Source organism: Dendropsophus ebraccatus, chromosome 10 (genome assembly GCF_027789765.1).
Source record: "Dendropsophus ebraccatus isolate aDenEbr1 chromosome 10, aDenEbr1.pat, whole genome shotgun sequence".
NCBI lineage: Eukaryota > Metazoa > Chordata > Amphibia > Anura > Hylidae > Dendropsophus > Dendropsophus ebraccatus.
This window is the reverse complement of record NC_091463.1, coordinates 76,961,278-76,989,012: the sequence shown is the minus strand read 5'-3', so window position 1 is coordinate 76,989,012 and position 27,735 is coordinate 76,961,278. Positions and strand designations below refer to the sequence as shown.

At 44.1% G+C, this 27,735-nt stretch overlaps 1 protein-coding gene across 2 annotated transcripts; it reads right to left on the bottom strand.

The window, feature by feature from the left end:
* Positions 1-78: 78 nt before the first annotated feature.
* Positions 79-27,735, bottom strand: LOC138802959 (cytochrome P450 2F5-like). 2 transcript variants are annotated; one of them, XM_069986752.1, is made up of 9 exons: positions 27,559-27,735; positions 18,319-18,481; positions 17,138-17,287; positions 9,374-9,534; positions 6,388-6,564; positions 5,924-6,065; positions 2,620-2,807; positions 1,667-1,808; positions 79-979 (listed from the first exon to the last, which is right to left on the bottom strand). In XM_069986752.1, exons 1-9 carry the CDS (start codon positions 27,733-27,735, stop codon positions 798-800), a joined length of 1,482 nt encoding a protein of 493 aa, XP_069842853.1. In that variant the 3' UTR covers positions 79-797. The 2 variants fall into 2 exon arrangements, with proteins under 2 accessions (XP_069842853.1, XP_069842854.1); XM_069986753.1 differs by lacking the exon at positions 27,559-27,735 and adding an exon at positions 20,186-20,217.

Genomic DNA, 27,735 nt, shown 5'->3' with positions numbered 1-27,735 from the left:
CACTTGGACAAAATCACCTTTATTTTTTTGGATGTGCCACTATTATTGCATGCATGATTATAAACCTGTAACATCTTACTTGTGCCACATAAAATAATATTACAAGGATACTATTAATTACCCCAAAGACCACAATTTTCATACTTTCCACACGTATCACACATTTTTACAGAGTAAACCTATTTTGAGGTGGAAGAAGGAGGAAGAGAAGGAAGACTGTAGCCGCTTCTCTTGTGCAATTGCCCCCGGTGCATTGGATGTAGTTCCTTTTCTCTGCTGTGTTTTCTGTTCAACATCCTTATTAGGTAGACAGCCTCCGTGTGTGAGGTCACAGTGGTTCTGTATGCTCTGATTGGTTAGATATCTCCTCCTCCCTACTAATAACAGCCTCATACATACAATGGGAGGAGATACTGCAGCTTCATCTCCCTCCTCCCTAAAGTTATTGCAGATGGACTTTTTCCGTGACTGAGAAGGGCAATGATCAGGGAATTTCAAGCTACTGGAAGATACCACTTACACCAACAAGATACATTGCAAGGTTATGTCATACTACTGATTTATGAAACCATGAATAGGTTAACTTTAGCGGTATAACTATACTTATCCATGGGTCTATAACATGCAATCCATTATATTCTTTCATATTTTATCCCTTATCAGTGTCAAACATTAGGATACAGCACATTTTTCCCAAGGTTTTTAGACATCCAAGTTTTTTTCCTACTTTGACAAATCAAGGTTCTTATTTAAGGGTTGACTGAATTACGTAACCATTTTTCTTAGACCCTAATAGCTTAGCGGGGTAAGAAACAGCACTTATATGTTGGAGGAATACTCCCAAGCCCGGTCCCTATTGGTTTGATATCTAATTCAGCTTTTGAAACCATGGGTTTAAAGGTGAAATTTTGTAGCAAGGATGTGAAGAAGAGAAAGAGCTCCATTCGGGCCAGACTCTCTCCAGGGCAGATGCGTTTTCCTGGACAGAGACAGAATGAGACAACATTGATTACAGATTGTAAAAACTGAAGGCTTTGTTCACACAAAGTAAATTGATACCCAAATACGATTATAATTTTAAGTGAAAAGAATAATATGTGAATAGGTGACAAAATAAAAAACAAAATATTTTTTCCCCCCAGCAAAAACAGGTCGTAAATTATGTGCATGTTCATTTACACGTCTACACTCAATTACGTGTTTACACTGATGGTCAATTCCCTATTGGCTTCAGTAGAGTACTGTTGAAAATACAGACATATTTTTCGTGCAAATGTATTGGGCTTTTATTTTTCAAGGGGTTTTACTGCTGCTAGGATAAAAAAATCTACTACTTCGGCTTCCCCTACTGACTCATAGGGATAGCTGGTGTTGGATTATAAAACAGGGTTGCCCAAGTCCTGAGTCTTCCCTTGGTCCAATGACAGCCCATATAGTCCACCATTTTTTTCTGATATTGCCTCAATTAAGCTGTATGCGGGATCCTGGCAAAGCTACTATGAGTCCCCCATGAGTCCCCTAATTTGTCCCCCACTATTTATTTTTCTTTATATCCCCCCCCCCACACACACACCTCAAACTGCAAGATTTACAAACCATAAAAAAAAAAAAAAGATCAAAATTAAGACATATAGATTAAGACATATAGAACACAAAGTTTCCCTACCAGCTGCAAAAGGCATGTGAGCATCATTCTTCTTAAAAAGACCTTTCTCATCCAAAAAATTGTTAGGGTTGAACTTTTTCGGTTCAGCATAATATTCAGGATCATAATGAACGGAGGTCAGGAGTGGGGTGACATATGTGCCCTAAAAACATAAAATAGATTTACAAAAGTGAACATAGAAAATAAAAGGGAATTGTTTTTGCTGGTTTAAGATTTTCTAAGAAGTTAGAAAGTCTACTGGTGCCGAATCAAGCACTGTATACATTCTCTGCAGAGAGCAGTTCATTATTTCAGATTAAAACATCAGATCTCTACTAACTATGTATCATGGTATACCTGTCAATGTGAAATATAATATATAGATATGTGTGTATATAGTGCTACCCTTATATAAACTATAATAAACATCTTATTCTTACATTTCCATGCTTCCCCCGTGTCCTCCTGTGGTGTTTCCCAATCCCCCGCTGACTGCAGTCGCCACTGCTTCCAAGACTAGTCTCGACAGTGACAGCCCACTCTGCCAATCATTGACAAGACAGCAAAAGGGGCAGTGATTGGTCAAGCAAGCTGTCACTACTGAGACCCGTTCGTCTCTGAGGTGGTGGTGGTGGGGACTCCGAAATACCACAGGAGTACACTGGGAGAGCATGGAAAAGTAAGATGTTTATAATTGCAGCACTATATAAAAATTTGTCCGCTACTCTGGGCAAGGGTAAAAAAACAGAGGGTAGGGGGTGGCGGGAACATTATAATAAAGTGATAGCCATCTTGTTTCCCCATGTAACACTGCGTCACAGTCACCCGCCGGTCTCCTGTATCCACTGATCCTGCGACATCTCGGCCCTGCACGGAAATGCCAGCTCAGCCAATCAGTAACTGATGCGGCAGATGTGTATATCATATTTAAACATTTTTTTTCTTGTTTCTTTGTTAGATGAATGGTTACAAACCTTTGGTATGGAGAATCCTCTGAAGTGTGTATCTTTTGATGTGCAACGAGGGAGACTGACCGGTATGACATCACAGAATCTCATGAACTCAAAGATAGTTGCTTCAATGTAGGGCATCTTACTCCTGTCCCCTATAGAGGGAATTCCATTTCGCCCTATGACTCTGTCAATTTCTTCTCGCATCCTTTCTTGAATGGAGTAAATAAAAATGTCATCATCAAAAAATATCCTGGCTGCCTGCATCCATTCAAGCTTTAGAAATACATACTACATACAATTTAATGTTTATGCATTCAAATCAACAATATATCAGTATAGTGGTGGCTTTAACCCCTTAGTGACCAAGATTTGGGCGTCCCCGCGCGCCTCCTGCGATCACCATGGCAACCGGGGACGCCTCCGCGCTCGGTCGGGATTACAGGCCTCATCAGACCCCTCTGCGGCAGCACAGATCCGGGAGGCGAGGTGCCAGATGCAAGGTACGCTGGGCTGGGGATAGAATGCTCCAAGACCTACTGTGCATGTATGAGGCTGGCTGGGCAAGCTGAACGGGAGGGGAGGAGGCACAGGGGGCGGACTGGGCGGGACGGAGTGGTGCTCCCGAACCCAGGAAATGCCTCAAATGCTCTTCAGCCCCAAATTTGCATAGGGGCAATTAGTGAATTTAAAAACAATACAGCGGCGCAGAGGAGCGGTTCTAGCATCAATCTACTCCTAAGGAATTTAGCTTCTGTGGCATATCAGCAGGTTCTCTCGGCAGAACCTGCTGGAAGTGCCGCTTTAATGACCAGGCTCATTTTTCTAAATCTGACCTGTCTCACTATAGTGACTTCTACCTCAGTTTACCTTAGATCAAGGGCACACAGCAGGGCTCAGAAAGGAGCGACAATTAGGATTTTAAGTGCAGATTTTTCTAAAGACGTTTGATTGCCAGGTGCATTTGCAGTGTCCCTGTAGTGTCAGCAGAAAAGAACCCCCCAAAAGCCATCCCATTTTGGAAAGTGCACCCCTCAAAGAATACATCTTTGGGTGTGGTGAGCATTTTTACCCCACAGGTATTAGAGGAAAGTATTCAAAACTAGACCGTAAAAACGAAAAAAAAAAATGAATTTTTCCAATAATATGTTTAGTTCGAAATTTCTCAATTTCACTAGACATAGGGGAGAAGACGCACCCCAAAATTTCTCCTGAGTACAACAGTACCCCATATGTTGGTATAAACCACTGTATGGACACACAGCAGGGCTCAGAAAGGAAAGAGTGTTATGGGGGTGACGGGCAATCTTGGGGTGGTGACAGGCAATCTGAGCGGTTACGGGTAAACTGAAAAGGTTATGAGTAATTCAGGGTGGTTACAGGTAATCCAAGGCACTTGACTTTGGTGACAGGGGATGGCTTGTACTGGGACCACACCGGGTGGTCCCCAATCATTGCCCCATGCTCTCTGCCACCTCCGGTGATGGAGAGAATGGGGCTTTCATCATTTTTAGGTATCCATCACTGTGAACTGAGTCTGTTTACAGTGATGGCCATCTTGGATCAGATGGCTGGGAGGGGAGGGTCGGTGACCGGGTAACTAGGGTTATTCCTGGGGGCAGGGGGGGGGGGGACATTTCATCTCCTCTCCCATTTAATTTACAGTAATGGTCCCCTTATATGGAGCAAAAGGCATTTTGCCCCCTGTAGGTTTAAGAGCTTGGTACTAGAACAACCTCTGCACAACTTCTACAGTTTTACAAAGTAATCTTCATTAAAAACCTGTGAAACCCTGTGTAAATGACTGTTTTTTAGTCTTCCTAATGTAAATAAAACACCAATAAATATCATAAAACTGATGGCCCATTTCTGTCAAACATAGTCGACAGTAGGAATAGTTGACAATAACCGAAAGTAACTTTTTCTGTACAAATTATAACAACTGTAAAATGTGGAACACCAAAAGAATAACATTGTAGCTCTTTAACCCCTTAGTGACTGCCCATACGTTTTTTAACGGTGGTCACTAATGGGCTTTATTCCAATACATATGCCTTTTAACAGCACCTTTTAGTGGCGGCAGAGTGGGAGATCAGCTGTCAGTGTGACAGCTGATCCCCCCCTGTCACTGCATTTAATGTGTTTGCTACCTGGAGGATTCTCCGCTCTGGGTAGTTTAACCCGTTAAATGCAGCTGTCAAATCATGACAGAGGCATCTAACGGATTCCGGTGGCAGCAGAGCATTCTCACGTGATCACGATGTCCCGCGGTGCCGTCCAGTCTCCCAGGGGCCTAATGAAGGACCCCAGGCTTACTATTGACATGCCTCTGTTTAGCCATACAGAGGGATGGCTGAGCAGATTGCCTGTCTGACATATACAATACACTGCACTAAAACACCCCCCCCCCTAATAAAAATGCATTACATTCCCTATACACAATAAACCATTACATAAAACACTAAAACAGTAAAGGCGGTGGTTGCAGCTGACTATAATCTTCGGGGCCGAGGTCACAACTAGGCAGTGACTACCCTAAATAACTAAAAGTCAAACAAGGAATAGAAGAAAAAAAGCCTAGACCTCAAAGCTAGATTGGGTCGTTACGGACGTGGCGATACCAAACGTGTATTGGATTGTGGTTTGGACAATATGTGATTTGCTTTTGTGCTTGACCTCTGGTATAGTACATGATTCTGTTCTGATGCGGTCTTCTGGGTCGGTCTTCTGGGTCTGATCAATGGCCTGACTCTTGATTGTGTTTTCAAATTGAGATATGGACTTTGAAACAGTTTGGCTTTGGCCTGGCCTGTCGACTACTCTTTAAGTTTACAGACCTGTGCATTTTATTAGTTGGAGGCTGCTGAACAGAGGAGAAAAGCCAAGGGTTGGAAGTCCAGGTGATCACAGGAGAAGCTCAGAGGAGAAATGGTAGTGAAGGTCAGAAGACTCTTATCATGGGCAGAGAAGTACCACCAAGTTCCAATAGAGCGCTGGCACCCAAGAGCGTAATAAGCCCCGTCTTCCAGCACTCTGGCTGGCCCTTCCCACTTCACAATCTGACGCCCGGCCCTTACACCAGAGTAGGTTGCAAGGAGATGATGCAATACTCTCAGTGACGTAACACAGAAGATGGGGTCACTGCCGAAATGAAGAGAAGTAAATTCATACATTTTGACTCTGGTGAAGCCCATTTTTTCCTACTGCTTCTCTACTCTGGTTAGAAGTGGGAATCCCGAGTGTGGGCCTCATCTATGACTTCCATATGACTTAACATGTAATATATTGTCTGTGAAATGTACACAGAATTTTTAAAAGTTTATTTTACCTGCTACCTCTGGATATTTCATAAGGACAAGGATTCCATATCGTAGAGTAGTACTGACAGTCTCTGTCCCCCCAAAGATCAGATTTTGAATGGTTCTTGGCAAACTTTTGGCATAGAAGGGAGTGTCTGGGTTATCCACTTCCTAAGAATATAAAAACTGTTATATTTCTTGGAACTCAGACTGGTTTTACATATGTGTTATCATCTATCCTAGGTGTAGGACATAACTGGTAGTGTAACCCAATGGGCTGCCCATGTAATGCATGATCATGTCATGTCCTTCAGAGGAAGAGGCAATCTGTGTAACCATTGTCAACTATGGCTGATAGATGAGGGTCTGGACCGTGAACTCCTTTAATATCAGAGTTCTCCAAAAGGGTATGTGATTATAAGTTTTCTGAATCAGACATGTGTGGACGAGGCCTAAGCAGTGGATAATCCTGATTTAGCACTGGTCATTTTACCTCTTTTATTTTGATGAGGAAGCAGTCTATATAATCCCGAGGGTTTTTTGGATCAAGTGTCTCCTCGTGATGCTTGATAAAGTCTGCTGAGATGTCATAGATATCCTGAAAATAACTCCTCATTTTCTGATGTGGACCTGGCACATATTCCATAAGATCTGGAAACATGTTGTAGAGCTGAGGTAGAAGAGACGAAAAGTTATTTTTAATTTATGTGTATCTAATTGTTATGACTGTTGTCACAGAGAGATGCAGGACAGAAACGGACAGTGGAACCTTAGCTGAAGCCCTGGCCACTGTCTATGCCTACTTGCTGTGCACTGCCCTAAATGGCAGCAAGCAACTGGAAGACAGTCCCTAATTTGTATATGTGGAAGGTATAACGTTGACAAGACTAACACAATGGAGAGTAGTTAGCCATCTGGTCACAACAGTCGGGTAAGTACAAAATCAAGATCCAATATCACACTCTAAAGTCAGGCAAAAGGTCTGGCGCCAAACAGAAAGTCAGAAAGGCAGAGCAAGATCAAAAGTACAAGGGAATAGACAACAGATAATATAGCAGGCATGAGACAGAGACACAGACACTGACTGATACAGACACACAGCACTTACAGCTCGGTCTTCTCCCTCTTCCTCTCTACACTGTGAGGTTGAGGACCTTTGTTTCATGTGATCAGGTCTCTCACCCTTTTCTCTCAATGTGCAGGATTCTGGCACGTCCTGCTTCTTCTGTCTTCTGATGTTCAACCCATTCAATCTGCACTCCAGTGAGCAGGCTGAACATTAGAACACCGGGCCCCTCTCCCTTTCTGGGCCCCTAGAGGCGCTGTGGCCCCCAGCATTTGCTCGCATTAGCCCTTTGCTGACGCTGGCCCTAAAAATGATTGGACCAGACCTCTGATCATCCCTGCAACACCTGAAGCAAAAGCAAACTGACTGACAGGAGAGCTGTACATTAAATAATGCCCAAGGCAAAAACAAAGTAACTATAATATTGCCAGAGAATTAAACAGGTGAACGGGTGTGGTGGAATCTGTCAAACACCACACAAAAAGTGCTGAAATCAGACTGTGTTCAGACAAGGCACAGACAAAATACAAAATGCAAATAAACATAAAACAAGTGCTGAATCATGGCCAAAAGCAGTCTCAGTCTTAACTTATGAACAGAGGACTGCAAAAAGGGCCCAACGGGTAAATTCCTAACACTAATGAGATTATATATATATATATATATATATATATATATATATATATATATTATAAAATAACATTTTTCAAAGAGTCTGTGAGGAATGAAAAGTGGAATCTGATTGGTTGCTAGGGGCAACTTAGCCAGTTTCTTTTTACACCATATACCAAAATACAGTATGCAGAACTCCACCATACAGAAAGATATATGTATAGTAATATAATGGGGAATAAGTATTGTGATAATAAGAAACAAGTTCTAGTTACTAGCTAAATACCAAAAAAGAAGCACTGAACCTCTCAATAGTCACAAAACAATGAACTTTATTGTTAAGAGCATATACACACTCATGACAATTCATGATGAATAAAAAAACACCAATGAACCACGGCTGCAAAAATGTTAAAAACAGCAAACAAGAAAGGGGGGCTATTACAGATGGACTATTAATAGCGCTACAAAGTTAGGTGCAAAAGAAAGTCTATCAGAAATCGGTGAGAGCTAAGTGCTAAGAAACACATACACAGCCGGGCCCGGCTACGCTCACACTACGTAAGTTTCCGGCCGTAGCGCGTTCCGTGAATAAGCGGCCGGAAACTTACGTAGTTTGCGTACAATGGAAAGTATACGATCTACGGGCGCACAGTTCACACTACGTACGAACTTACGCCCGGATCGTATGCGGCGCCGTAAAAAATGAACCAGACCATTGTTTCCGGACGGAAATGCCGTAACTTACGCCCGTAGTGTAACATGCGGCCCCGTACGTAGTGGTGATTTCTTCATTTTGCCAGCTTTTTGTTCTGATCCAAAAGGTTCTGTGGGGTGTCCGGGGCTAGGCGAAGATTTCCAAGTAAAAGACCGCTGTTAGATCGCTACGAAGAGCGCTCGGGAAGCGTAAGTACGCTACGGGCGTAAGTTCGCGGTCCGTACGTATCCGGCCGCAACTTGCGTAAAGTCCCGGCCGGAGTTTCATACGTATATGTCCGGCCGCGAAAAATATGCGGCCGGACATAAACGTAGTGTGAACCTAGCCTAACAATGTATGTAAAAATCCATCAGAGAAAAGTTATAAACAACCATATAAAGAAGGTGACATTACCTATATGTAAACCACAGTGACGTCCACTGACTGCCCCTGCCCCAATTGTCATGAGTGTATATGCTTTTAACAATAAAGTTTATTGTTTTGTGACTATTGAGAGGTTTAGTGCTCTTTTTTGGTATTTTTCTCTGTACACCATGTTTTATAAAGCTCCCCCATATGTTCTTTATGGTCAATGTTTAACTTTGGAATAACGTGGCTCTCAGACCTCTTACTTGATTTACAACCTCATAAAAAAAACAGAATTCAGAACAATACACATAGATCTTTGCTGTATGGAATTTTCCAGTGTTGAACTCTGACTGTGGAAAATGGTATAGTGAGAACTTAAACATCAAGGGGGTAATTATTAACCCAGTGTTTGGTGTACATATATTGTGCAAAAAGTCACATAATTTTGCACAAACCACAGTTAAAGAAAAAAAAAAATCTGCCCTGTGGACAGGAATAGGGGCACAGAGAGATGCAGAGGAAACATGGCCTCCTCCTATGCCTAGTATACCATGACTTATGCAGGCAGAGCTGGTATAGATTTGGCAATGCCACATATTAGCTTCACCGGATGTCTTACATAGTTGCAATTGTATGCATGCCATTGGTGCTGCAAAGTTCTAATATGCGACCATCTGATTTGCTCAATCTGCAGATTTAAAATATTTTTGTAGTAAATGATGACTTTATACTCACAGTCCCCCATGTGCTGCTCATGATACTGAAGTTGTTAAAGATACTGTCAGTGATCGCTTTTAGTCTCTTGTCCTCGTAATCAAAGCGATTTCCAAAAATTATAGAGCTGATCACATTGGATACGGCATTAGCCAAGAATTTTGTGGGATTCACTGGAGATCCTGAGCCACAAAGGTTGGAAACAGAACATAGATGATGTTAACCCCTTCAAGACCAAGCCAATTTGCACCTAAAAGACCAGGCTCATTTTTCAAAATCTGACCTGTCTCACTTTATGCGCTTATAGCTCAGTGATGCTTTAACGTATGCTAGCGATTCTGAGATTGTTTTTTCGTCACATATGGCACTTTATATTAGTGGCAAAATTTGGTCACTACTTTGTGTGTTTTTTGTGAAAAACATCAAAATATCATGAAAAATTTAAAAAATTAGCATTTTATGAACTTTGAAATTCTCTGCTTCTAAAAAAAGAAAGTTGTATTACATAAATTAGTTACTAAGTCACATTACCGATATGTCCTCTTTATTCTGGCTTCATTTCATAAACATATTTTACTTTTTTTAGGGTGTTACGGGGCTTAGAAATGTATCAGCAAATTACCACATTTTCGTGAAAGTTTCCAAAACTGATTTTTTTAGGGACCAGTTCTTATTTTAAGTTGATTTAGGAGGCTTGTATACTGGAAACCCCCATAAGTGACCCCATTTCGGAAACTAGACACCTTAAAGAATTATTCTAGGAGTATAATGAGCATTTTAACCCTACAGGGGCTGGAGGAAAGTATTCACCATTAGGCCATAAAAAAATGAAAAATTTAAATTTTCCAATAATATATACATTTAGATTAAAGTTTCTCATTTTCAAAATGAACATGAGAGAAAAAGCACCCCAAAATTTGTAACACATGTTCTCTTGAGTACTACGGTACCCCATATGTGGGCGTAAACCACTGCATGGGCACACAGCGGTGCTCAGAAGGGAAGGAGCGCCAATTAGCTTTTCCATTGCAGATTTTGCTGAAGAAGTTTCCGAGCACCAGGTGCATTTGCAGTGCCCCTGTAGTGTCAGCAGAGAGAAAAAAACCCATAAGTCACCCCATTTTGGAAAGTACACCCCTCAAAGAATTCATCTTGGGGTAGGATGAGCAATTTGACCCCACAGGTGTTAGAGGAAAGTATTCAAAATTAGACAGTAAAAATGAAAAACTCAAATTTTTTCCAATAATATGTTCCTTTAGTTTGAAATTTTTCAATTTCACAAGGAACAAGAGAAAAAAAGTACCCCAAAATTTGTAACGCAGGTTCTCATGAGTATAACAGTACCTCATATGTGAGCATAAACCACTGCATGGGCACACAGCGGGGCTCAGAAGGGAAGGAGCGCCAATTAGCTTTTTCAATGCAGATTTTGCTGAAGCAGTTTCTGAGCGTCAGGTGTGTTTGCAGAGCCCCTGTAGTGCCAGCGGAGTAAAATCTTGCCATAAGTCACCCCATTTTGGAAAGTGCACCCCTCAAAGAATTCATTTTGGGGTGTGGTGAGCATTTTGACCCCACAGGTATTAGAGGAAAGTATTCAAAAGTAGACAGTAAAAATGAAAAACTCGAATTTTTCCAATAATATGTTCGTTTAGTTTGAAATTTCTCAATTTCACGAGGAACAAGAGAAAAAAAGTACCCCAAAATTTGTAACGCAGGTTCTCCTGAGTAAAAAGGTACCTCATAAGTCGGTATAAACCACTGTATGGGCACACATCAGGGCTCAGAAGGGAAGGAGCGCCAATTAGCTTTTTCAATGCAGATTTTGCTGAAGAAGTTTCTGAGCGCCAGGTGGGTTTGCAGTGCCCCTGTAGTGCCAGCGGAGTAAAATCTCGCCATAAGTCACCCCATTTTGGAAAGTGCACCCCTCAAAGAATTCATCTTGGTGTGTGGTGACCATTTTGACCCCACAGGTATTACAGGAAAGTATTCAAAAGTAGACAGTAAAAATGAAAAACTCGAATTTTTCCAATAATATGTTCCTTTAGTTTGAAATTTCTCAATTTAACGAGGAACAGGAGAGAAAATTCACCCCAAAATCTGTAACGCAGGGTCTCCTGAGTAGAACGGTACCCGATATGGAGGCATAAACCACTGTATGGGCACACAGCCTGGCTCAGAAGGGAAGGAGTGACAATTAGCATTTTCTCTGCAGATTTTTCTGAAGAAGTTTCTGAGCACCAGGTGCGTTTGCAGAGCCCCTGTAGTGTCTACAGAATAGAATCCCCCCAAAAGTCACCCCATTTCGGAAAGTAAACCCCTCAAAGAATTCATCTTGGGGTAGGATGAGCATTTTGGCCCCACAGGTATTAGAGGAAAGTATTCAAAATTGGCCAGTAAAAATGAAAAACTTGAATTTTTCCAATATGTTGGTTTAGTTTGAAATTTCTAAATTTCACAAGGAACAGGAGAAAAAATCTACCCCAAAATCTGTAACGCAGGTTCTCCTGAGTACAACGGTACCCCATATGTGGGCATAAACCACTGTATGGGCACACAGCGGGGCTCAGAAGGGAAAGAGCGCCAATTTGCTGGAGCAAAACCGCAGCTAGTAACAGTTATTAGAATAGCGCAGTTACTAAAATACAATTTTTAAAAAAAATTAGATTACAGGTAATGTGGGGTGGTTACGGGCAGTCTGAGGTGGTTACGGGCAGTCTGAGGTGGTTACGGGCAGTCTGAGGTGGTTACGGGCAGTCTGGGGTGGATACGTTCAACATGTGGTGGTCACAGGCAACCTGCTGTGGTTACGGCAACCTGGGGTGGTTACAGGCAACCTGCTGTGGTTACGGCAACCTGGGGTGGTTAGAGGCAACCTGGGGTGGTTAGAGGCAACCTGGGGTGGTTAGAGGCAACCTGGGGTGGTTATGGGCAACGTGGGGTGAATACGGACAACCTGCTGTGGTTACAGACAATCTGGTATGGTTACAGGCAACCTGCTGTGGTTACGGACAATCTGGGGTGGTTGCGGACAATCTGGGGTGGTTACAGGCAACCTGCTGTGGTTACGGATAAACTGAAGTGCTAATAGGTAATCTGAGGTGGGTACCTGTAATCTGGCGTGGTTACGGGCAATCTGGAGGGGGTCACTGGCAATTTGGGGTGGTTAGAGGCAAGGTGCAGTGTTCAGAGGCAAGGTGCGGTGGTCAGATGCAAGGTGCGGTGGTCATAGGCGACGTGCGGTGGTCATAGGCGACGTGCGGTGGTCAGAGGCAAGGTGCGGTGGTCAGAGGCAAGGTGCGGTGGTCAGAGGCAACCTGCGGTGGTTGCGTGCAATCTGGGGGGTTACATGTAATCTGGCATGATTACGGGCAATCTGGGGTGGTTATGCCCAACCTGCGGTGGTTATGGGCAACCTGGAGGGGTTACAGACAATCTAGAATTGTTACGGATAGAGTGAAGTGCTTATAGCTAATCTGGGGTGGTTACATGTAATTTGGGGTGGTTACAGGCAATCTGGGGTGATTACGGACAATCTGGAGGGGGTCACTGGCAACGTGTGGTGGTTACGGGCAACGTGCGGTGGTTACGGGCAACGTGTGGTGGTTATGGGCAACGTGCGGTGGTTACGGGTAATCTGGGGGGTTACGGGCAACGTGCGGTGGTTACGGGCAACCTGCGGTGGTTACGGGTAATCTGGGGGGGGGGGGGGTTAGGGGTAATTTGGGAGTAAACTGCAATTATTACTATAATAAAAAGTGTGTGTTTTATTTTTTTGTATGTTTGTCACTTTTTGTACTTTATACATTCATTTTCACTGTATTACTATGATTACTGTGATATTTTCTATCACAGTAATCATAGTTCAGTGACAGAGACCAAATTGGTCTCTGTCACTTTAAATTTTCAGAGCTTGGCTGGTTGTGGAGCGCATGCGCACTTCATAACCAGCCAGGACGCCGAGGAGGAAGGAGCTCCGTGGATCCGGTGAGTATATGGGGAAGGGGGGGGGTGACTGGGGGACAGGGGTGACAGGGGGGGTGGGGGGGCGACTTGGGGGGGTGGGGGGACATCACTTTTTATCCCCTGTCACCTATCATTCATGGTGACAGGGGATAAAAAGTGCCGGCGGCACATGGCACAAGCGATCAGCGGTATATAGTATATACCGCTGATCGCTTGTACCGGGACCCCACAGGGGGGGTCCCGATGACTGCCCCATGCTCTCCGCTACCTCCGGTGGCGGAGAGCATGGGGCTTTCATTCATTTTTCTTTTTTGATCACTGTGAACAGACATTAGTCTGTTCACAGTGATCGCGGCGGCCATCTTGGATCCGATGGCCGCCGCGGGAGGGGGGGTTAGTGACTGGGGCACTAGGGGGCTGATCTGGGGTCTGATTTTTACTTATTTCATCTCCCCCCACCGTGGATTCACGGTGGGGGGAGATGAAATACAGCGGCGGCACCGGCCCATTGGTGACCGCCGTTTCGGCGGTCACTAAGGGGTTAATGGGGGTCAGCTGCGGAATCGCAGCTGATCCTCATTATCTCCGGTGCTGTACACAGATGAGAGCGGGATCGCTGTCCCTGCAGCGATCCCGTTCTCATCACAAAGCCCCGTCAAAGCCGGAACGTATATGTACATTCCTACTGCACGGGGCATGTGCAAAAGGAACGTATATATACAGATGGCTGACGTGAAGGGGTTAAATGAAAGTAATTCGGCTTTTTATATATACGGACATGGAGAGAAAGGAGAGCTGCACCCTACACCTCTGGCTTACACTAATGCCTCTCGGCTACATTTAAAAACCAACGCCAGGATGTTGGTATATAATTTGATCAAACCATATTGCCTCATGTACCTCGTGCAGGTCCCCTGGTTCACATGAGTCCCTACATTAACTCAACACCGTGTCGATCAGTGACCGCCAACCCCGCAAAGCGAGCACAAGCAGGGAAGGGAGGCCATAGAATGGCCCTGCAACCCTAAAGTCACAGGACCAAAGGTCAAGGGCCCCCCAAACCCAGCAGGCGCCGCCAGCGGAGAAAGCTGCCACCAAGCAACACAATTGTGAACATGGTCTTACTACTCACCATTGTTCCTGCAGGTAGAATGGGAAAACGAGAAGGTACTATAAAAAGGTTTTAATCATTGTGTACTGGTCGTGAGGTAATATATAGCCTGTTTTATAATCTAAGGCTGGATTTTACAGTGGGGTGGCTATAGGAGGGGCTCCCCGGTCCATCTTAAGATCATCCAAGGAGCCCATAGGAGTGACAGCAGCAGATCGTTGCCATCGTTCTCATTAGTCTTTCAACATGTTAAAGACATTAAAAGGCAACGATCAGCCGACATCGTGGATGTCGGCTGAGTGCTGCCTTTTATTACATGAAGCGATTATCGGCCTTGATGGCCGATAATCTCTGTGTGTAGTAGGGCCTTTAGTTTCAGAAGGACATAATAAGCACTACTTGACCAAATTTTTTGTAGCGACCATCTACTGTATAAGTTTAATTGCATGCCCATCCTGGACTGCCCCAGGCTAATCTACAGCCTTCCTCTTCTCCCCTCGTGTTTTGTCCTTCAGTGTGATCTCCCCTCCGTACTCCCTTCTTTCCCAACCCTCTATCACTCTCTGAAATGTTTTATTGACTTTGACTTTATTGTTTTAGAATGTGTGCAAGAATATTACTCTATCATGTGGTACAATGTATAGTGCTTTATGTTGTAACGTTGAATCACGTATAAAAAAGGAGGTTTGTCAGCATTCGGACCTGATCAGAGGTGCTGACAATGTGTTTAGGAGGCAGTCCCCTAGTAATTTCTGGTTAATGTGTCTGTGGAAGCAATGGTGCACAATATCCATTCTCCTACTATAATGAAGATTCAATAGGAAGGGTGTTGTAGCATTAGTGCCGCGCTATGGCACTCTACCTCTATGAATATTCTTTTCTACTTGGCCTCCTGCATGCTTGCACCTTCTTCCCGATCTGCACATACGCCGCTGATGTCAGAGGCCATTCGCCTCCTACATTCACCGTTATTGTTGATATCAGAGGCGCATGCATGTGTGGTGTCCAACCACGGGTGTTGCTTGTAGTTACACCCTTTGCAAAAGCCTGTGCTTTTTGTGTATCAGTGGTTATAAAGTAGTGGTAAAGTTTCGCCACAAGATTTCACTCTTGTAAGTGTATGTACTTATTCATGCACAGCTGCAGAACTGTAAGGGTTATTGTTTGTTGGTATGTCACATGGATCTGTAGACCAATGAGCGTGTTTTCTTCTGTCCTATCAATTTTCTCTTTACTTCTCCTGTATGTACTCTTCACCCATTCACAGCACACCATATAGGAGGCTGTAGATAGGAAGTCACGTTGGTAGAGGAAGTGTGGAGGTCTTTTGTCGCTAGACTCTGTAGAGACAAGATGCAGCTAACCTCTTCTCCTCAAGTAACTCCACTCGACACTATGCAGTGTTAAACTTTTCCCTAGAGAAGACAAGTCAGAGATCATCTCAACCCACGCTGTGGATAAGGAGAGTCACAGTGCAGGACAATATCCACAAAGCAAGGCTAGGAACTGATCCGGATAGAGCAAAGTTGCTAGAAGCCTATGAACTCTATGTCGCAGCGTGGGTGTCAGCAGGGAACAGTCAGCATTCCGCTCATCCCAGGTAACAAAGTCTGGGGCTTGTGTCACCCACTAGGATGGGTCCCCCTACAATGGTAGGGAAAAAGGAGGTGCAAAGACCCAAGAGTCAAAACACAGGCACAAGTATTCTCTCTTTCTCCTCAAGTATTCTTCTACCTCATCCTCCAACCTCCCGGCAGAGGACAGTACTAATTGGGTTGGGACTCTCACGACATCCTCCTCTCTACTCCTATGACTCAGCATGCAACTCAGTCCACACGACTGTGCTACTCATTCTCTGCTCACTACATATCTGGATCCTAACGTATCAAGTGTCTTATTAAAATGTGAAGTACTGTTTAAAGGCAAAGCTGTATGACCTGTTTCAAACAAGTGTTTCCTCAGTAAAGCAGATCTTACTTATGATAAAGAGACTGATTCTTTGCTCCACACCAACACAGTACACGAACATTCCTTGAGTCAACTGCCCTTTCTGTGGGTAGCAGTGCCAATAGTCCGAGTGGGTGAACACTCCACTCCGGACCACCGTGACTACAACCCAAGGGATCCCGCAACAGCCTGGCAGGTCACTGACCATAGGGGAACAAGGTATTACCGGCCCTCTAAAATAAAAGCAGGTGTGCCACCATACCTGTGCGCCCAACCGGCACTAGCATCACGACACAACATCGCTGGGCCCGGCTTTATCTCGGCAAACCAGCATACTACTGGCGTCACACCTCACCACCTAGCAAGTGACCAGCCATACCTCCTCTATACCACCTCAGGAGGTCACCAGACATCGACAGGGAAGATGGAGGCTGGGCAGCACTGAATATTCATAGAGAAGAAGGAAGAGGAATGAGTGGTGAGTCAAGCCAGAGCGTAGCAGGAACCCTAAACCCTGACTCCTCTTTGTCTCTTTATTACAGTAGGAGAATTGATTTTGTGTACCATTGCCTCCACGGATACATTAGCCAAAGATAACATGCTGACTAGGGGACTGCCACCTAAAGCACCTCCGGTAGGGTCAGATTGCTGACAGATTTCCTCAAATTTATTGCGTGCTGCTTCTTGGCACACATTGATGACTGTTGAAGTGATTTTTAATTACAAAAAAAACCCTTTTCTAAAATGTACATATATGGTCTTACCTATTGTTTTCTTAAATTCTTTGATGAGGAACTGTGCCTCCTCGAGAATCCTCTCTTCTATAGTCCTTTTCCCCATACCAAAGTTTCTCAGTGTCTGCAAAGCAAATCGCCGGCGAATCTTCCAGCTCTCACCATTGGTAAATCCTATGTCTATGAAGACAAAAAAGACCCCATAATTAAACAGAAACTCTAACCCTGACACATGGCTATAAGTTTTGCAACTATTCTCAGCTCCAAGAGAGGTACGGAGAAATAAAGGTGTTTTTTTTTAGTGTTTTATTTAAATAAAAGCATAGACAGGCAAAAAAAGGTATGTTCTGGTTCTAGTAGGAGGAGGTGCTCTGCAGCACAAATTGCTGCTCTGACAAGTATGGTACACAAAGAAGTAAAAAGCTCATAGGCAAGTCTGGAATTACAGCTCAGATCTATTCATGTGAATGAGATGAGATGTCATGTGATTTTTTCAAGGACGCTATTACACCGACTGATTACCTGTGCCACCCCCCACCCCCACACTTCTCTCTGTGTGTAATAATACAAGCAGCAGTGGCGTAGCTCCCATAGATGCAGACTATGTGACTGCTATCGGGCCTGTGGGGGAGGGGGGCCCAGGCCTCCATTGGCAAAACATGGTACTAGTGGGTGGCTCACTCACTAACAGCACCTTCCCCAGAGAGACAGTGGCTCCACACGGCAGTGACAGAATCAGCCACTGGCACTAGTGACTGCTGCTTACACCTCCCACCCTCCACCAGGCAGTGATAGCTGGTGCAGACACTGTCACTAGTGCCATCCGCCGACTGTACCTCACACCCCTCTTCCCTGACGGTAGGGTCAGGCATGGCAGTCCTGCTGGCACGCTCCTCCAGCAACCTCCGACAGAGACGCTGCCTGGCAACATCCTCTTTCAGGTCATGTGGGTATGTGCATAGGTGGGGAGGGCCGTACAGGATACATGGGGTCCTGTTAGTTTCTTTCTATGGGGCCCCATGAATCCTAGCTACGCCCCTGACAGGCAACAAGTGGGGAAGGAGGAGGAAGCGAGTGCTTATCTGACTCGCCTCCTCCTCTGTATCGTGCTGTGTAATACGGCCTTAATCCTAGACATCTCCATTTGCAAGTTCAGAGCAGATGGCAAAAGTAAGAGAAACCCAGGCATCGAGAAACCATCAAAATCTTACCATGGTCTCCTATAAAGTTCAAGAAAACAGGATAGTCTCCTCTATCCCCAAACTCTTCATTTTGGTCAATCAGGGCCTCCTTCATTGCTTTATAGCCACATATGACGACCCCTGGTTTAGGGCCAAAGTACAAAGTATACACCGGCCCATACTTATCTTTTAGCTGTAAAAAAAAAATAAAAATAATGAACTGATTATATTACACAAGGTAATCATTGCTAACAATTTCAACACTATAGGAAGTGAAGGTGGTAATAAAATAGACTCAATGATTAGAATTGTCTAGAAACATGTGATGCATTGTCTGGAATTGTTTTATGAAGCATTTATAATAAACTTAGATAGGAATTTATTCATGTTTTATGGCAGTGTTCTGGCATCAACACATCAAAAAACTATATTGTATATATATATATATATATATATATATATATATATATATATATATATATATATTTTTTTTTTTTTAATTTCTAACAGTGCTTACCACTTTTTAGAGAGTAGTCAGGGCTCAAAGTGAAGGGGATGTGGTCGCTCGCGGCCCAGACATTTTGTCAGAGTATAATAATTTAGCAAAGATAATGAAAGAAATTGTAGCTGGAATCTATACCAGCTCAAAACAGGTAGATTGGTGTGTAAAATGGAGCAGGTGACCAATGATTTTCAACTGCTTAGAATGGCCCGATCGGCTAAATATCACACATTTGCTCCTACATTGGCCGATTACTAGGGGTCAGTTTTCCGGTGAATCTGTTTAAGGCTATGTTCCTACATAGGAATTTCGGTTAGTATTTTGGTCAGTATTTTACAACCAAAACCAGGAGTGGATTGAAAACACAGAAAGGATCTGTTCACACACTGTTGAAATTTAGTGGATGGCCGCCATTTAATGGAAAGGATCGCTGTTATTTCAAAACAAGGGCTGATGTTTTAAAATAACAGCAATTATTTGCCATTAAATGGCGGCCATCCACTCAATTTCAACAGTGTGTGAACAGAGCCTTTCTGTGTTTTCAATCCACTCCTGGTTTTGGTTGCAAAATACTGACCAAAATATTGTGCAAAAATACTGTTTGGGAACATAGCCTTAGTGTGAACCCACATTAAACTGGAAAAGACAAGGCAACATCATCTGGTTGGCTAAATTCGTTGTTGCATTATGCTGATGAGTCAGAATGTGGTATAATGTGAGCAGCATGAACCAATGAAACCTTCTTGACAATTGTAAACTTTTAGGCCATGTTTCCACTGGGTAAGTTCCATAGTAATCTGTAATAGTAATTACTGTCGCATCCAAATAGAGCGGCAGTAAAGATCATCCGGCCAGTACGGCAGTACCGGCTGGAATAATCTTTTGACACCGGCCGTTCTGCGACCCGTCCGGGTCACGGAACGGCCGGTGGCATATAATGTGTGAACATAGCCTTAGGTAGTAATAATGGTATAATGTTAACTGTAGATAGATGTCAATCAGTAAGGCTAGGTTCACACATTGTCTATTTTTGGCTGTTTGACAGCCGTCTTTGTGGATGTCCATCATTTTGAGGTCAAATAATGGCTGTTATTTGACCTCAAAATGATGGACATTCACAAAGGGGGCCATCAAACGAAAAAAAAAAAAAAAACAATGTTGTGTGAACCTAGACTGACCTATGGATTATGATCAGCAAGGATCTCATGTTGCACCTGGTCAGCCTAAACCAGTACGTCCCTCCTAATGAAAAGTAGCAGAGCACTGCCCAAATATTCATTGGGAGGGACAGGATGGCCGGGGCGGACAGGTGCACTAAGGATAGTAACCTCGTCCCCAGTGAACCAAAATGCCTCATTAGAATATGAAATAACAAATCCTGAAAATGGTGCTTACCTTAACTTACCCTTAACCTCAGCACCAGGTGCGCTATAGGGACATGTGCTTCTAACCTCCCTTTAGCTCACATGTGCAATGCTTTAATGTGCCCTGCCTATTATCTCCGGCTTGCCCTTATTATCATGCTGGCTATTTTGCATGCTGTATAATCCATTTGTTACATTAAAGAACATAATAGCCGTTCACAATACAATATATGATCAACAAGCAGATAAAACACATTCAATCTAAACCCCAAATAAGTTTTGGCAAAGATTTCATTTACAGTTTCCAAGTTCCAGGTTGTGTAATCTAGTTATCTGCACTGCCCACGTGTACAACGTTCATGGTGCCCTGCCATTATCTCAGGCTTGTCCCTATTGTCATGTTGGCTCTTCTGAATGGTATATAGGCCATTTCTTATGTAATACCGTATCTGATCAACATCCTGGTAAGGTAATCTACTTAGCTGCACCCCGTTCAGGAATATGGAAAAAAAACAACAACTTTAGTTTAAGTCCTTGAAAAACTAAATGTTTAGAATAGAATAGTTTTAACCTTTGTTAATACATAAATTAAAAATAAATCAATACATCAAAGCACCAGATACTTTATTATTTTACACTAAAGGAGAGGGCTGCATGGACATAGATAGATAGGAGATAGATAGATAGATAGATAGATAGATAGATAGATAGATCCCTTGCTGCACAATAGTGGCATTGTGTGATAGGCTCAGTAAACAAGCGCCAATCTAGCAGCTTGTTTACATTGCTGATCGGGTAATGTGATATGGCCCTTCGGCTTTGTAAATGACTAGCGGACAATACTTGTTAGATTAATATTAAATGTACAGAGTATAGCTCATATGTAAAGATGGAAAAGTGAATAGGTGATATTCCATCCAGTCTCTATATGCGGATTCACCAACAATAATGTCTTTATGTATATGCCAGCATTATAGTCACCGGTGGTGAAATACAACACTTTGCTTTGCTTTTTTGTATTTTGCTGAAATATACCACTTTATTAAAGCTCTATCCATATAATGCCTGCATACATTATAAATCCCCAGAATATTAGGTAACCTGTATAATAAAATCACTGAAATTCTGTGCTGCTTATATTTCAGGTATTTGATCCTAGCAGTCTACCATTGGGAATTCTCTTACATGTTCAAGAGAAATGTGAAAATGTTCTTATGTTGCTGGGGGTTAAACTTTTGCAGCCATGTTATACATCTCGGTGTATAATGGAACAGTCATTGGGGATATTATTTATATTATCCGACTATGTATTCTTTACTTGTAGATGATATTCTTTATTAAGCCTATGGTTACTTTACATATATTATAGAATATAGACATGAATATAAGACAATGATATTAAAGGAAATCTGTCAGCACCCGTGCCCTACCTAAGGTGCTGACAGTGTGCGGTAGTTGGCAATCCCCTAGTCAGGTCTCCTACTGTAATGAAGAGTCAAAGAGGAGTTGTGGCTCAGTCTTTGTGCTGCCCTCTGGCACTCCTATCACTGCTTCCTTCTCCCTCCTCTTCATGAATAACCTCTTCTCCCCGGCTTCCTGCTCACTCATGTTGTCAGCCAGTGTCTCGGAGTGTTAATTATATTGACTGGTGTGCCAGGTTTTATACCGGATTTCTTTTTCTTCCTTTTGTGTTCAGTGTTTATTTCAGTCATAAACTGCCTATAGAGGACTGAGTTTGATTGCCCTAATGGAAATGAAGTATACCTTTTTCACTCATTATTGTATTAAAAAAAAAAAATTATTTTAAAACTAATTTGGACCTAGCAAAACAAAAACAACAATTTTATTTCATTTCCATGATGGGAATCAAACCAAAGAAAAAAAACTGTTGCTGGCCTCTAGACAGGTGATTTACCCCTAGACCACAGCTCCACAGCACAGACAGACTAAGAGGTTCAACTATATCTGATTGCGGTTCAGTCCTCTGTTGACAGATGCTGACTGCAGGTCTGAGAGAGCATTAGGCCAAGCAGCATTGATTATTCATGAAGAGGGAAGAGGAAGGAGAGTAGAGGCATGCTAGAGTGAGGCACAAACGTTTGACTCTTTTATTACAGTAGGAGACCTGAGATTGTGCATAATCAACTCCTTGGGCAAATGACCAAAAGATAACATGCTCACAAGGGGACTGCCAGCTACAGCACACTCATCACCTCAGGTAGGGCCGGGGGTGCTGACAGATTCCCTTTAAAGGATGTCATGCTGCTGATATCACCAAGAATCAGCGCCACCCACAGGGTTGATGGAACATTGCACATTTCCCAGTAAAATTAGTTGAGTGTCCTGTGAATGGGTTAAAGGACAAGGAGAAAATGAAAAAAAAAGGGGGGTACTTCTATCTGGGATGCTTAAAGGGGGACTCTGGCAAAATTTTTCTTCTTTCAAATCAACTGGTGTCATAAATTTATATAGATTTGTAATTTACTTTTATTTAAAAATGTCAAGTCTTCCAGTACTTATCAGCTGCTGTAAGTCCTACTGAAAGTAATGTGTTCTTTCCAGTTTGGCTCTCTGTACTCTCTGCTGCCGCCTCTGCTGTCCATGGCAGGAACTGTAAAAAGTAGCAAAGGTTTTCTATTGGGATTTGCTACTGCTCTGGACAGTTCCTGTTATGGACCAAGGTGGCAGTAGAGGGCACTGTGTCAGGTTTGAAAGAATGCACCACTTCCTGTAGGACATACAGCAGCTGATAAGTACTGGAAGACTGGAGATTTTAAAATCTGCAATGTGCAGACACAGCTTAAGGCCTTCAGGCTGTCTGTCTCTAAGCAGTACAAGGTGTTGCAACAGGTTGGGGATAAGAAAGAAGTAAATAATTAAGTGCTGAAATGACAGAGTGATCTTATTTCAGATATGCGTAAAATTCAATTTAGAGAAAACCCATTAATAATCTTTCTGGTTCGGAGCAATGAGAGGAGATTTAGTTTATGCCTATTAACAAGGCTTATCGTGCATTTGATCTCCCATTAGAGAAATATTTAAGTCGCTATAACCAACAATGCCCCAAATGTACTTTGCACAGTAACATCTATTGAACTGTTGGTGGGACTCTCTGAGAATTAAGGTGTGTTCACCCTCCTCTATTTAGATCCATTCCTGGTTTCATTTTGCAATTAAAAACCTGAATATACTGTTAGGGTTGACTCACACTAGGCAAAAAAAACTAAAAAAAAAACAAAAAAAAACAAAACACACCAATGAAAAACACAAAAATTGGCAAATGGTATTTTTTTGGCTGTGAGTAAAGGCCCTATTACACCAAGCATTTGTTGTCCGTATTTGGCCAATTATCCTCCGTTACAGCTTGGTGTACTAACTAGTGTTAAAAGGCAACGATCAGCCAACGTGCATGATGTCGGCTGATCCTTGTCTTTATACATGTTGAAAAAAAACCTTTAATGATAACACCGCTATCTCCTATGGGCTTTCCAGACGATCTAAAGATCTGAGGAGTCCATCCTGCAGCTCCCTGCGTCCTCCCCCTCCCCCCCGTGCTCTTACCCGCTCGCTGTTGGCAGGTGTAATAGCAACGGCAGCAAGTGGGGAACAAGGAGCAAGCAAACAGTGATCTGTCAGGTCGGTGCTCGCTTGCTCCTCCAGATCAGCCCATGTAATTGGGCCTTAAAGGGGAACTCCAGGTAGAGGTAAAAAAAAATGAAACTTCTGCAGAAGCATAACGCATTACTTACCTGTCTATCCCAGTTTTGAAACTACCAAAAATTCATTTGTTTCGGGTTTTTTTGCTCTGTATTGTGTTTCTGTCTTTCCTGGTTTAGCATTTCCCAGAATGCAATGCTTTCCCTAAGCTGACCATCACAGCCCCCACCCATTACAATCAGTAACATTAGTGCTACACCTGCTTCTGGCTGGTCAGAGATGGTGATCTCTCAGGGGATTGGGAGATCCAAGCCTCCTGTGACATCACACCCTGCCCCCTGTCTGCATCATCAGCCTGATCTCAGCAAACACACACACAATATGAGACAGAGGCATGGAATATTTGTCTCCTAAGGGGGGAGGGCAGAAGGAGCAGGAGACAATGAATTGGCACAGAGGCCATTTTTTTTTTCACTTCCTGGATATCTATCAGCTGCCAGTGTGGCAGAACCGTACAGATAAAGTAATACATTGTATAGACACATCTATATAACTTTTAATGTACTTTTTATAGAAAACAAGTTTTTCTTATCTGGAGTTCCCCTTTAAGTAGGGAAAATGAAACACCATAACAATGATGGTGTTTTGTGCTCAGCATTTTTTATAGAAATCCTAAAGTCAGGGGATAAAACACCAGAAAGTGTACATTAGTATATGTTCTAAGCTAAAAAAAATGCCAGATACGTTGTCAAAATTGTGAGTTTCTTGGGCATCTGTGCCACAAATCCTTAATCTCATGCACGGCTTAGGGGACCAATTATAAAATATTATAAAAGTGGCATAGAGTCCCAACATTACTGCGTGCTATCTATCCAACAGTGCCAGGGGTCTGCTAAAGATGGGAGCGGGCTAGGGGTACTATGACCCATATTTGGTGGGGAAAAGCCATCAGAGACTTTTGGGAGACAGTGATTGAGCCATCTTTAATAATCACTGGATCTAGACTACAAGATGATCCTACTATTTTGCTGTTGATGTTGCTTTCTTGTTCTTCCTTTTCTCCAATGGGCGCTGAATGGCTAAAAAAAAAAAAAAAAAAAAGTCCTTCATATACCTAAAATGGTGGAACTTAGAGCAGACTCAGATAGTAATCAGGTTCCAAACGCAATTTTATTGGACCCTTGGGAGTATTTTATCTCGTCATCTTTTCATACAGTCGGACTACCTTTGGCTCCACAAGTCACATCCACCACTCAACCGCTTTTCCCTCTTTATCTTTTTGTCTTCCCCAAGACCACATTGGCGCTTCCAATGGATATAGTGATATTTTAACTTAAAGGGGTATTCCAGGGAAAATCAATAATTTAGCAAAGGAAAGGGTTAACCAAGGTTAACACTTTCCTAATATACTTACCTGTTGTTTTTTGGCCCCCCAAGGAGATCTCCGGTCCGGTCACATGATCTTGCAGCTTGTGGCTCGGATCCTCTTCTCCTTCCGGTTCGGTGACGTCACCCAGCCGGCGTCGCTCTCCGTCTCATTAGCAGCAGAGCACTGACTGGCTTGGTAGTGTGCAGCTAATCAGGGTTCAGTGCTCTGCATCCCCACACGCTTCAGAGTGGGGGTCCCCCGAGGCTGCAGTAAATTATCAGGGGTCGTCGGGCTCAGTGCCGGTCCCCAGTTACATGGGCCGGCACTGCACTACAGCAGGTGAATGCGGGGTCTGGCGTCAATCATCACTCCGCAGAACCCCCCCCCCCACCTTGTCAGCGATGCCGACCGAGTCCCGGGAGGGGATGCGGCGGGCGGCATTACTTCATTCATAGCTACCAGACACCCGGCCGCCCGCCGCATCCCTTCCCCCCAGGGACTCAGGGTCGGCATCGGTGGGGAAGTAATGTGTATCGGCTGCTGATCCCCCCCGGCCCCCCTCCCTGTGTCCCTGTCAGAGATCGCTCACCCCCACCCCCGGAGCGTGCTGCTGGCCCCGATCTCTGCACTGGTCTGAAGCCCCTGTACTCAGCTGACAGGCGCTGTGTACGGAGCAAGAAATCTCTCCTGCCTCACTCACACAGCGCCTGTCAGCTGAGTACAGGTGCCTGAGACCAGTGCAGAGATCGGGGCCAGCAGCACGCTCCGGGGGTGGGGGTGAGCGATCTCTGACAGGGACACAGGGAGGGGGGGCCGGGGGGGATCAGCAGCAAATACATATTACTTTGCAGGACTTCCCCCCTCCTCCCTGTGTCCCTGTCAGAGATCGCTCACCCCCGGAGTGTGCTGCTGGCCCCGATCTCTGCACTGGTCTGAAGCACCTGTACTCAGCTGACAGGCTCTGTGTGAGTGAAGCAGGAGAGATTTCTGTCTTGCCCCATACACAGCGCCTGTCAGCTGAGTACAGGTGCTTCAGACCAGTGCAGAGATCGGGGCCAGCAGCAAGCTCCGGGGGTGGGGGTGAGCGATCTCTGACAGGGACACAGGGTGAGCGATCTCTTACAGGGGGGAGGGAAGGGGGCCGGATCAGCAGCCGATACACATTACTTCCCCACCGATGCCGACCCTGAGTCCCTGGGGGGAAGGGATGCGGCGGGCGGCCGGGTGTCTGGTAGCTATGAATGAAGTAATGCCGCCCGCCGCATCCCCTCCCGGGACTCGGTCGGCATCGCTGACAAGGTGGGGGGGGGGGGGGTTCTGCGGAGTGATGATTGACGCCAGACCCCGCATTCACCTGCTGTAATGCAGTGCCGGCCCATGTAACTGGTGACCGGCACTGAGCCCGACGACCCCTGATAATTTACTGCAGCCTCAGGGGACCCCCACTCTGAAGCGTGTGGGGATGCAGAGCACTGAACCCTGATTGGCTGCACGCTACCAAGCCAGTCAGGGTTCAGTGCTCTGCTGCTAATGAGACGGAGAGCGACGCCGGCCGGGTGACGTCACCGAACCGGAAGGAGAAGAGGATCCGAGCCACAAGCTGCAAGATCACGTGACCGGACCGGAGATCTCCTTGGGGGGCCAAAAAACAACAGGTAAGTATATTAGGAAAGTGTTAACCTTGGTTAACCCTTTCCTTTGCTAAATTATTGATTTTCCCTGGAATACCCCTTTAAGCTTGAAGCCCGTCCCAAACAGGAGTATCTGTGCCCTAACTTTGCACCACCCCTCCGTCCCTCCTCCCCACCCTCTTCACAATTAGTAATGCCACTGAAACATTTTCTCTATGCTGAACATTGCACCTGTCCTTAACGATCCAGCCCATGTGCCGTGCTGACACAGGTGGGGAATAAGAGGCAATCTGCCTGGAGCATTCCTAATGATGAAGAGGGTGGGGAGGAGGAATGGAGGGAAGGTGTAAAGTAAGGGCACAGATACTCCCGTTTGGCATGGGCTGCAAGTTTAAAAGTATTTTTTTAGGACAATAACTGCATCACCTGCTGAACGGACCCCAGGACAAATCGTGGATTAAAAGCAGCTATCCAAAGGTACAGGCGGTTTGGGCAGGGGGGGGGGGGGGGGTAGATTGTGGATACAGAGTCACTTTAAAGGGGTTTTCCCATAATAGAAAGTTATCTGTGTTATATAATATTTATTGCCACATTATAGGATCCTATGGACTTCTGTACTAATACTTCTACATTGGCACATAAAGATGGCATACAACTTAATATAACATTTAAATATCACATCTTCTCATATTACTGTGTTATAACCTTCTACTATTATATTGTCTTCACCCCACAAGTATTTCTCACCTTCATCAGTGTGCTCACAATGTCGCTCGTGTTGATCTGAAGAAGATTTCCCAGAAATGGAATGGGCATAGGTCCTGGAGGAAGTGTTGCCTTCTCTTTCATTATCCTCATGTAGCTCAGGACAATAGAAGACAGGAAGAGGATGAAAAGGAGGAAGATGGTGCTGGACCAGTCCAT